The sequence below is a fragment of the Tasmannia lanceolata genome, unplaced genomic scaffold, assembly GCF_043159265.1.
Source record: "Tasmannia lanceolata isolate RefF3 unplaced genomic scaffold, GAP_Taslan_0.1 ptg000054l, whole genome shotgun sequence".
NCBI classification, from domain to species: domain Eukaryota; kingdom Viridiplantae; phylum Streptophyta; class Magnoliopsida; order Canellales; family Winteraceae; genus Tasmannia; species Tasmannia lanceolata.
The window spans coordinates 1,891,685-1,904,189 of NW_027518731.1; the positions used below are offsets into that span (position 1 = coordinate 1,891,685).

The 12,505-nt window shown below is 38.4% G+C and overlaps 1 protein-coding gene across 2 annotated transcripts; it reads right to left on the minus strand.

The window, feature by feature from the left end:
* Positions 1–379: 379 nt before the first annotated feature.
* LOC143864876 (ATP binding/leucine-tRNA ligases/aminoacyl-tRNA ligase) lies at positions 380–11,847 on the minus strand. Of its 2 annotated transcripts, none has more exons than XM_077375743.1 (3): positions 11,661–11,847; positions 7,482–10,786; positions 380–748 (listed from the first exon to the last, which is right to left on the minus strand). In XM_077375743.1, exons 2-3 carry the CDS (start codon positions 10,764–10,766, stop codon positions 710–712), a joined length of 3,324 nt encoding a protein of 1,107 aa, XP_077231858.1. In that variant the 5' UTR covers positions 10,767–10,786; positions 11,661–11,847; the 3' UTR covers positions 380–709. The 2 variants fall into 2 exon arrangements, with proteins under 2 accessions (XP_077231858.1, XP_077231857.1); XM_077375742.1 differs by having other exon boundaries at positions 7,482–10,791; positions 11,661–11,846.
* Positions 11,848–12,505: the final 658 nt, after the last annotated feature.

Below are 12,505 nucleotides of genomic sequence, written 5' to 3' on the forward strand. Positions count from 1 at the left end.
GATCTAAGATCTATTCGATCTAGTCCTTAAATTCATGATAAAACAGTCCACCTTTCATTGAAAATCATATGTTTTTCACATAAATTTTTAGATCCGATCATAAACTTTGACCTCCTCTCAGCATTCCCACCACTTTTGTTGTCTTGTCCTTAAAATTTAAAAAAGAAAAGGATAAAAAAAAGAATAGTTCATCAACATCTCACTAACCCATAATCTCAGATAAAAAAACATTTCACTAACCCATAATCTCAAAATACCACCACAATCTAGGGCAAAAATAGCAGCAGCCCCACAAAGAACAAAATCATGAAAATTCAAATTCAAATATTCTTTTAGAAGAACATCTAAAAGAATAGTTCAACAACATTTAACAAACCCAGGCAAAAAAACATTTCACTAATCCATAATCTCAAAATACCACCACACCTACGGGTTGAGTATTATATTTATTTGCATTTACACTGCTAATTTATAATTTGAAAGTTCAAATTTCACAGATTTTAATTTAGAAAATCCAACATAGCAAAAATGTCCTAAGCCACCCAATCATTAGGACTAAAGCAAACTAAATAATCATCATACAATCATTTCCACTTAAACAACTGAAGCACAGATTCTAATTAATTCTCACCTTTATCTTCTCAGCAGCACAGAACAAAAATGTAATGAGCAATCTGTAGAAGCAACTGAAAATGATTCCTGTCGTCGCTTAATTGGAAACATGCAAAGCCCCAATTGAATTTGTCACCTGCAAAGATAACAGACATCAAGAGCTACTACAGAAACAGCTATAGATGACAGTAATCCCATAAAAAGAAGGAAAAAGCAATCAACGAATCAATCCCAAGTTGGCATGAAGAGCAAAAACCTTTCGCCTATGATTAATAATTGAAAAGCATGTCAGTTTTAATATACTAAGCTTAGAATAAATGAATTCAGCTTTCAGTGATGAGGATACACAATGTGGATTTGCCTATGAATACCCGAACCAGCTTTAGTACGCAATTTACTTAAGAATTGTAATGGTTTGAGACTGTATCCACATTAAAGAGAGAAGAACACACTTCGAGACTTCACATAGATTAAAGAGAGAACACACACGTCGGCAATTATAGCATCTGTATGTTACAGTTCCATTGATAAGTGAATCAAAGTTACAAATATCTCCTATATTATGTTACAACAAGAGTCCTATGTTTCAGTTTCACAGTAAAATAGACGCATGACACATTACAATCTCAAACACGCTGAAAGTCATTAAAATTAGCAACGAGGACAGTAATCTTTCTTGAGTGATTGCAAAGATACGTTATTAAGGGAAACAACAATGAGAAAAAGGGCTGAGATAAGAGGGAATCTTACTCCGAAAAATCCCATGTATTTTCCCTTCTAGCCACACCTGAAAAATCCTATCATCCGTTTACCCCGCAAACCCCACACAACCACATGAAATCTTCCAAAGAATTTAACCTTGTCTTTAAAGGCTCCAATAGACAAACCCGAAAGAGACACAATGTTGATTCCAGAAAGATCAGCAGCATTCAGAAAGAGACCCAATGTTGATTCTCCCTACTTTGCAATGGATGAGTTGTCATCTAAAGGAATGAAGCACATATTTGCCAATCGAAACTACCCCTTTTTCGATACATCATACATGCTAATACTCGCCTTACTCGTTGTCCAACAAAACTCTTCAGGAACTGCAAGACCAGACTACAGAAACACTTGGTGGATGGTGGCTCACCAAAAGATCAATAGCCAAGCCCTATTGAAAAGCAATTTTATTTAATAAATAGATGTGGCCTATGTTCGAGAGAAGAAGAGTCGTCTAAATAGATTTTCATCCATTGTGTCTTTGCCAAGGTTTTAAATTTCGACCGAAATCTGAAATTTCGGACCGGTTTCGGTGGAGAACAAAACCGAAATCGCGGTAACTCGAAACGCTACAAAATAATTTTGTTTTTCTCAAAATTGACAGAAATTTCAGGAAAATCCCAAAAAAATGGAATTTTGACGTGATTTAATATTCCGCCGAAATTTCGGATATTCCGCCGAAATTTCGGAAATTTCGCACTTTTTTGGTTTCATCTGATTTCGTCCGAAATTTTAAAATTTCGGTTTCGGTCGAGGTCCCTTAGAATGCCTCCAATACCAACAGGACTAGGATTTCCAAAGCTCGACCCACCGATATTCAACTTCAAGAAACTTAAAGAAGGGTATTACTTAGGAGGAGGACAGGAATGACTGATGTGATTGTCTCTATATACAACTGAACCCAACCGCAAATCAGATTCAGACACCCCTTTAAACTCTTTTGTACCAATTGCCAACTGCAAAACCATCGAGAAACTAGTCCGGCGAATAACATAGGAAGATCTAGACTTTCCTTTAAAGAATTGATTGGCCTCTCTCGTTCCACACAAGCCTTAGAGAGGCTGCAAGAATAATTTACCCAAACCATCCCACGCATCTAGAATCCAGCAACAAACTTCCAACTCTCAATTAGCTTCCCAATATGATTGAGAGAAACAAACCCAATTTCAAAAAGGTCCAGGACGCACGTCTAAGTCTCCCTGACAAAGCTATAGTGGATAAATAAACGATCTACAGTCTAATTGTCATATCCACACATGCAACATCAGTTAATGATAAACCACAAATGATCAATAGTAAGGATTTTACCCAAGAAAATAGTCCAATAAAGAGCAACAGCTCGAGGAGGAGCCAATATCTTCCACACCCTCCTAGCAAGAACATACAGTTAATACTATCAACTAACTTTCACATAAAATATATAACCAACAAGAGCCCATCAAAATAACTCTACTAAATCCTATGTACAGGAACAGTCCATCTAACATATGCAACCTCCAATCTCTCCAAAAAAATACAACTGTATCCACCTCTCTGTTAAAGAACTAAGATACTTAACTCAACTCTACTCAACTCAACAAAGCCTTTGTCCCAAACTAGTTGGGATCAGCTAAATGAAACCTTTAGAAAAATTTCATGGACGGTAAGGTTCAGTGGAAAATTTATTTTTTGTATCTTGGCTCGCAGCCAAGATACAAAAAATAAATTTTCCGCTGAACCTTACCCTCCACCGATCTAATTACTCGCCCTGTACTCGCATCCTAATTAGACACCGCTCTGAAAATGGAAAGAAACTCTAACTTCAACACCATGGCTCTGCACCAGACATATGCCATAGCTTGATCCGATCCACCACTACCAGCATTGCACCTACAACCTTCTCCAAAGTCCTCCAACCCGCCATAATATCTATATATACTGTCAGCCCAATGCAAATGAAAGAATCATCAGAATACCAATCACCCCATCTTTTCACTTACTTCTCTACAACATGGTTTTAAATTTCCACTGAAACCGACACAAAACCGAAGTATTTCCATTTCCATCCCCCTATCGAAATTGAAACCGAAATAACTGAAATGCATAAACCAAAACCGAAGTGTAATAGTGGTATACTGCATTAGTCTGTATTACATAATTATATTTATATAAATTGCAAGTAAAATGTGGTGCGAGTATTATGTATAAATAGTTATATGACTTACCATGTGAAATTTGGTACGTCACTTGGTGTTTGATACTTTGATGTTTTTAAACCATTATGGATGGATGTCTTCCTTATGACATGGTTTCTAAGTGTATGTTTAAACTTATTCTAGCATTTCTTAATGCTTTACATTAAAATTCTATCATTTGCATATGTTTCCATATGTACCTTGATTTTTCAAGATTTCCACCAAAATTTCCACCTGAGACCAAAACGTTTCCGTTTCTGTGATGACCGAAATTGAAATTTAAAACTTTGCTCTACAATCACCTCCCTCCAAAGAAAGCCCTCTCACCAAATCACCAGATCCACTTTCCCAATAATGTTGAGTTCATCATTCTCAAGCTTTGGAAACCAAGCCCACCTTTTCTCTTTGACTTACAAATGACTTCCCAACAAATAAGATGGTTCTTCCTACATTCTTTATCATTCCACCGAAAATTCTTCTGCAACTGCTCCAATCTATCAATCACACTAATTAGATATTGAAATAATGACAAAATATACAGTGGCATACTCGCAAGCACTGACGTGATCAAAGTGATTATCCCTTCAAAAGATAAAAGACTTTTCTTCCACGACGACAACTTTCTTTCTACTCTTTCTACCATCGGGTCCCACAAATTCTTCAAAGGCCAGCCTACACATAAAGTAAAGCCCAAAAATGCATTAGCAATAGCAGCAGCCTACATCCCAAACAGTTGCATGAAGGGGTTTGTTACTTTGCTGTCCCTCGATCGATTCTAACTTACATGACCAATGACTTGTGAAAAATAAAACCTCCATCGATTCTAACTTACATGACCAATGAATTGTGAAAATAACATGTTGCCTAGTAACTGGCTCATAATAACATAACACTGATTTCAAATTTCTGATTTTCTTTTCACAAGCTTCGCTAAATATGACATGTCATCCACATAGTGCAAGTGGGGGAAATCTCAAATTGAGATGAAAACACAAAACCTTAAATCAAGCATCCAACTCTCACCTTAAATATCATCCTACTAAGCGTCCCAACAACAACCGTGAATAGATATTGCAGGAGAGGGTCTCTGATGGGGACATCAACAGTGGGCGTGGATTCAAGGTTTTCAAGCGCAGACGTGGACGAGACTGATGGTGGAGACCCTAGGATGAGCCATAGACATGGGTGTCTTTTTTTATTATTTATTTTCTATTTTCGTTATTTTATTTGTAGCCTACATTTTAGGCATCAAATCTCATCTGTTTGGTGTGTTTTTTGGTATTGTCAGAAAGGTTTTTCAATTACCTATCTAATGAGCCCAAGATCACATGATTTTGATGTGATTTGAGCAAGTTATGAGTGGTTTTAGGAAGTAGTATAGGTCTACTACGGGATTATCATTTTAGGTAACTTTTTAACTTTATTTAGTTTACTTTGGATTAGATGAATGGTTGAAATTAGTTGCTTAGGTTTTCAGTTATCTTCTAGGGTTTCTTTTCATATAAATACATCTTATGAAAGTAATGTAAGCGACTTTTTTACTATTGAATAGAATTAACGTTTTGCTTGAAGCCAGAAATTTGGGCTTTCTTCTTCTCTCTTCTTCTTGTGGTTTGGAACCATCTCCTCTCAGCACCTCTCATCTATTCTCTTCTATTTCTTCAATCGAATCAGCACAAACAAGGTTTGTAAATCAGATTTTCTATTTTCTTTGTTCTTGAACCCTAAAACTAGAAAAAACCCAAAATCCATAGATCCCCCTTGTTCTTCAAGATCTTGTTTTGAAATTTTGAGAGTTTGTTTTAGTGATTAAACCTCACCTAAAATTCATAAGAATCTCAACTTTCAAGCCTTTTTGAACCCTATTGGAAGTTCTTAACCTTTTCAAGTCTGGAAACCCTTTTTAAAGATCCATAGCCTAAACCTACCATCAAATCAGAACCTAAACCCTAGAATTACCTTTCTTTTACCTACCTAAACCGTTACCTAAGATCTGGACAGCAGTTTCCTTCAATTTCCAGATTTGTTGAAATTACCAAAATACCCCTACGGACTAAATCTAGAATGTTTTGACTCAATTCCTCCTGCTGGACATTTTTTTTTGTTTTTCTTCAATAATTATTAATAATTTCTCATGCTTTTGTTACATCTAATTGATAGGTATTACATTATCTTTTAGTTCTTTTAATTGGTTGTATGCGTGTAGGCCTAGTTTTGGACTAATCCTTCTGTTATCAATTCATCTTACGAATCTTTATCACTTTGATTGATCTGTATAAGGTTTATTTCATGCTTAATTATGATCTTTATAATTATTTATGCTATTTAGGTATCATTATTGCTGCTGTCCATAGATTAATTAGGCGTTAATCCAGCCCTACGTTAGTTGTTAAGTGTTCTTTTAGTTTTCCGCATAAGCCCCTAAACTATCCTAAAGTCTTACTCCCATTAGGAGTGTAGGATTTTCCCTAAATTAGGTATTGTCCTGCACTCCCTGGTGAAAACTCATTGCGCTTTTGACTAAACATTTTGGCGATCCATTCACTAAAACTGAAAAAGTGTAAAAACCAAGCAGACAACATATAATATCCATTTTCTCCACATATTGCCAAACCCGATACACTATGATAAATATAACGACACTTCCATTCAACCCTTTCATATACTATCTGTCTCCGTTTGATCTTTAAGCAGTCCCTGAGTTCCTTGTCTCTTTGTCTAAATTAGCAAAGAAATCTACCCTGTTGAAACCATCATCAATAGCAGTTCTAGGTGTATCACCAATTAGGAACTGGAAAGAGCTGATATTAGCATAAATGGGCCCCGCTGCAGCTTTTGATAGAAAATCCTCTGCTTATCTTTTTCCGTCTCTGATTACAACTGCCCCTACTTTCCCAACACATCCACAGCTACCCCTACAACTTGATTATTTTCAAGATCGTCGCAATCTCACTCTTCTTGGCCAGACAAAGAACACCCCCAAAATGCCCATCTTGCTATGGGCCTGTGAGTGCAATTTTTAAGTCAGTTTTTCAAGTGAATTCTGCCCGCACATGCAGAAAATCAGTGGGCAATAGAAAGCAGAAAATGATAGGATCGTGAACATGCAATCAAGGCTGCTTAAAAAGTATGTTTATCTTTTGACTAAAGGAATATACAGACTAGAAACTAAAAACGGGTCTCAGGCGATGACTGAACTTTCTGAAACAAAAAAGGTTAAAAGAAATAATTTTCTCATGTGGAAATGCAGAATGGACCGGAATCATTTACCAAGATAGAGCTGATTACGTGTCAGGTGGATGCCTTGAGGACTGATATCCAACTCTAGAAATCAATCTAGTAAAATATGCAAAGTTTCCAGAAGACAATAAAGCTGCTAAACCACCCAATTCCTAAGGTATCTTAATTATTGATCATAGGGCTACTGAAATGGCTCAACTAGAATCATTCGTCGCGTTAGATGGATGAGAAAGTTAATTAAAGGCAACATCGGGATCAGTTAACTTGGTTGAGAATCAAACAATCAATACGACACAATAGAATATCTTATTGGCAACTAATGTGTCCCTTGATTTGCAATACTTCCTCATAAACCTCTCTATCTAAAACTCAACACATGCTCATCGTTGCATAAAGTTTTACCAGTATTGTTTTGCAATTTTTTCCCTCAAGTCAATGCATTTAAAACAAGTAGTATCAAGGCACGTGATCTATTTGCTAGTTTGTTATCACTAGAATCTATGCAATCAGGAGTTTCTAAGGGAGTTCAAATTTCACGAAAGGTACTGTGCAAGCACATGCATAGCAGAGGGTGAACTGCATTAATCGCTACGACTAACAATATACTGAGATTATATATATATATATAGGCGCACAGAGAGAGAGAGAGAGAGAGAGAGCTTGAAACTTATAAGAGAAAGTGAGATTTCTGACCTGCTCACCAACATGTGATGGGAGTTCTGACCTGCTCAAGAATATCGAAATGGGGTTGCCTGGGGATGGAGGATTCTTTTGCAACACCGAGCTGTGTGGGCCCGCTCTACTAAAAGAAACATCAGCCGACGCATCTATCACTTCAACATGCTCAAGACCCAATTGCCTCAGTATTAGGTTGGAGTTCTCCTTAAGCACCTCAATTTCACCAAATGGCAACTTCAAATCCAGCGCATGAAGACCAACAGAAAGGGCCTCGTCTTTCTTGAACTTCAAGAAAGGCATGCATTCTTTCTGGATCACCCTAAAGTTTGTCTTTTCCTTTACTGCATTAAGGATATCTTGATCGGACGCAAACAAGCGGCTACCACTGTCATATTTACTCTGAAGTATCCTCAAACATGTCTCTTTCCAACTGCCATACTGCTCATTCACATAAATAAGACCAATAGTCGGCTTGTTTTCTTCTACGGGAAAAGTCTGACCCCCCTTCTTAGCTTTCTTTGGACCCGAAAGTTGCTTTTGAAGCATCTTTCTCATCGAAACGATGGAGTCCTGTAAATATTTATTGGCTCTTTTGAGAGTGAGGTCAGGTGGGTCCGCCATTGGCCAACCCGCTTTTATCACAAAACTGTCCTTTTTCAACAGTTCCTTCCATACATGTTCCGCGTAGTGTGGACAAATAGGAGTAATTAGTCGCGTCTGAACATCCATAAACCGAAACAACAGGTCGCGGTTCATGCCTCCTACCCCACAAGAAAATCTGTACTCATCTCTAGCGGCCTGAAGGTCATAAAAACCTGTTTTAAGTGCTTCTCTGAACATGAAATCCTTGTAGTTTTGTTCAGTCATCTTGACGGCAATGTTTATTTCGTTAGCAAACACACGGTCCGCATAAGAAGAAGGGGGGCCCGTACGCAAAGATGCTTCTGAAGCCAATATTTCTTCCATCCAAGAAATTTCTTTCGTTAGCCTTAAGATTGCGGCATTCGATGTCTCGAAAACAAAGTTCGCATCATCAGTCCCATCCCCAGCATCGGCCAGAGAAAATCTAGTGGCATCGGCAGAGAATTCTTCAATAGCTTGGCGTAGAGTCCTGAAATTCCCAGTAGATTTGGACATTTTTTCTGAGTTTAGCATGAGATGCCCATTGCATCGGAACCCACGAGGCCAATGATGTTTTGGAAGAAGCGCAGTGTGGTTGTAGATGCAAAATGTGAGATGATTTTGGATGAGGTCTTTCCCGGAGACTCGCAAATCAAAGGGATACCAATACTCAAATTCTTGCTTCATTTTGTTAAGAAGGGATGAAGGAATGTCAGTTGTGGGAAACGGCCCTCCACAAAAAATAAAGTCCCAAACTTTATCGGTCATCTGCTCGGGCTTCACATTAGAAGTATCTGATCCATACATATCGCCTTTTTGTAACAGATGGGCAATTGTGTAATATGCCATGTAAAGGGTGGAATCTGACAAGGACTCAACAAGGAACTGATCGTCCCAAGGGAGACGGGTACCGAGCCCAAAAGACCGCGAACAAGCCCATTGATTCAACCAGCTTAAGGTGTGCTCAAAACCATGTCGTGTCTCGTCAAAGAAGAGATTCATATTGGACAAACACTCCTCGGCTTTTTTCTTCCATTCCTCTTCCCCATAGATGATATACCACTGATCTGTGAGAGCCACAACACACTCGTCACCGGACCTTGACATGACCTTTTTCTCAGGCTCGCTGTACATAACCGCTTTGTCTGTTTCAAGTAGCATGCTCCTTATCAATGGCTTTGCTTCTTGCACTTTCTTACCTTTAAATTCTCCCACAACCATTGTACCATCGGTGAAACCTCTCAAGTATGTCAACCTTTTTGCCTCGGCAAGCTTTTCTTTGTCATTCTGGCTCTTGATTTTCAAGTCAAGACATACTTTTTCTGCGGCTTTGTCCCCAAATTCTGGAATGTTAATGATGGGGATGACCTCAAATGGCAAAACCCACTCATCTTTTACACCATACTTGGATCTGAGAGCTGGTTTTGATTTCAAATCATGCAATGCCATATAATCATCAGGTGAGTCACTTGGCACACTGGTTACGATTCCCGTACCCTTATCTGTTAAAATAGTCAACATGGGAAGCGAGTATATAATTTCGTTGAATGCAAGAGGGGATTTTAGGGGTAAACCGATCAAATCGTGGCCGTTAAGCTCGAGCAAGCATGTGGGCTTCTCTGGGATTCTCGAAAATTTCTGATATGCAAGGTTCAGAGCAGCCCTCTCCGTCATGATAAACACATCCGTCTCATTTATCTCAAAAGCTCCATATTTTCCATTCGGCAAAACCCATGAATTTGTTTGCCCATACATGGTCTCGGGCCTTAAAGTTGCAGCAGCTAAGAACACTCTCCTCCCTTCTAAAGCTTTCAACTTTGATGGGAAAGGAGCCAAAACTTCCATTTTGATCACAGTGTAGTCTTGGGGTTGAACACCTTCACCTGAGGCCCTGTCGTGATCTGCACATGGTTGTCCATCTAAAGGAGAGTAAATAGTATATCTCATATCCTTAACAATTTTTCCCATCTCTTTCAACTTTCTCATCTGCCATCTAACAAAAGAATCATAAAATGGATTCCTGTCCGTTGTGATGAAGGATCGCCGCCAGTCACAACCCAAACCAAAAGCTCTGAGGTCTTCTTCAGCCAGAGGAGGGAAATAACTCAGCCAATGATATGGGTCTTTGAAATTCGCAATCTCACTGTCAGAGAGACCAAAAGTCCTCATGATTTCCCATTGAAACTTATCCCCACCGGATTTTGCTGCTGCCTTAGACCTCTTGCTCTTGAATTTATCAGGTAAAAGCTGACCTACATTTTCCTCCGCGGGTTTAATCTCAATAACTGCGGCATTATTTTCATCGTCCTCTGCGGAAGGAAAGATGGGTGGATTTCCAAATTTTTGGATCTCTCGCCCAAGTTTATCAGCTGTGGCTTTGATGGGCATTCCAGTGCAGTGAAAAGCGAACGGCAACAACACATTGCAACCTCTCAGTCTATGATAAGCAGCGGCAAATTCAAGCTTGGAAAGTGAAAATGCATGACCCAAATGAAGCAAACCATTCATATAAGGGTAGGGGAAATTTCCAAAGAATTTTTCACCCAATTCAGGATGGTTTTCACGAGATTCAGCCTTGAAAACATCATTTTCCTCCCATCTCTTCTGAACCTCTGCCTGTATCTTCAACAACTGATCTCTCCTTGCAAAACTCCTTCCACTTTCTGTGCTCGAAGCCATTTGTTTATCATGAAAACGACCTAAACTGTAAGAAAAAGAATATATAAGCATATATAACCAACTCAATGAATTAAGACCACAGACAACACAAAAAACATTGATATAAAGCTATGCTCCTCTCTGAATCAATTGTAAACTCTAAAAAGACCAGAAAAAAGAAAAGAAAAATAACAAACAGGTATAGGTAGATGGAGAAGATTTGGAAAACCTGATATCAAAGAAAACACTCAAAATGTTTTTAACCCAAACCAACAGACAAGCAGTAAATAAGTAAAAGCCATTACGTATGTTAATTCAAACTTCCAACTCAAAAATCAAGCAAACAAATCAGATCGTCATCAAATCCAGACAGAAAATTCGAACAAAATAATTTCTTTTTGTCAGGACATAAAGATAAATAAACAGAAAACCAGCAAAGTAAAACCCAGTTTGTATGTCAAATTCAAACTTCGAACCGATCAGACGAACAAATCAGAAAATCAAGAACAAAAATCCCAACAAAAAGTGATTTCTTTTGCTGGGACTTAAAGGAAAGTTAACAGAAAAAAAAAAAAAAAGGTTTCAAATAAATCAATAAAATCAAAGAAACCAGATAATATTGAAGAACCCCATTTATTTCTCCATCATGCGTTGCTATCCAAATCAACAACAAAACCCAAACCCAAAAAAAAAAAAATCAACCTTTTTGCCAAAAAAAACCACCTCAACCGAGATAAGAACTGTTAAAATCTAGCTTCTTTTCCCCAAAAAAACTCAACCCAGATCAAAATGTAACAAATAGAAGAAGAAACATGAACAGAAATATACGAAAATAGAGAAGAAAAAAAACATGTTTTTCTTTAATCCCAAGTAATAAAAGAAGCAAATAATAGCTGAAATGCGTTTTGCACTGACCTGAGATTAAACCCTAATCTTCGAAGCTCATAAACCCTAGATTGAAAGGCAAATTTTGTGAGAAACAAGGGAGCCACTTTATTTTAGGGTTAGGGTTTTAAGTCAGTTTTTCGGCGGATTCCTGAAACTGAAAGATAGAAACAGGGAGTAGTAGAGAAGAATATGGAATATGGTAGCCCGTTACGCTAACCCTAACATACGCAGTAGGACCCACTTTATTGAATGATCTAAGGCAGTATAGACCTGGCAAAAAGTGACCCGGACCCGCCCGTAATTTATGGGTCCGGGTCACACAGTAACGGCCCGTAGTTGCCTGGGCCGGGTGGACCCGCCGGTGCACGTCAAAAACACAGAGAGAGAAAGAACTCACCAAATGGCCAAACTGTAGAGTTCTCTTATCATTTCCAGGTTGTGAAGGGCTCCTTGTGTTATTCATCTCCCTCTCACCTAGGTTTTCTTGGAGAGGAACGCTCTTGATCTTCAGAGTTCAGGTAATGTAACGGTGTAAGCCCTCAAAAATTAATGTACGGACCACACTATAATAGGATGATCCAAACCGTCCATGTGAAGGGCCATAACGTAAATAGGTTGTACCCAAAAATCCATCATATGGACGGTTTTGATCATCCTATTAGTGTGGTCTGTACAGTGCTTTTTGAAAAGTAAGGGACTATAAAGATTGTAGTGTGGTCTGTTCGGTTTTGATCATCCTATAGTGTGCCCAAAAATTTCATGTTTTAAAAGGGACGATAGTTGTGGACTTGACCAAGATCCACGATTAGTGACCCGTAAATTTATGGGTCATTTTCCCCCCGGCCCGTTTGACCCGAACGGGTTGGGTCAAA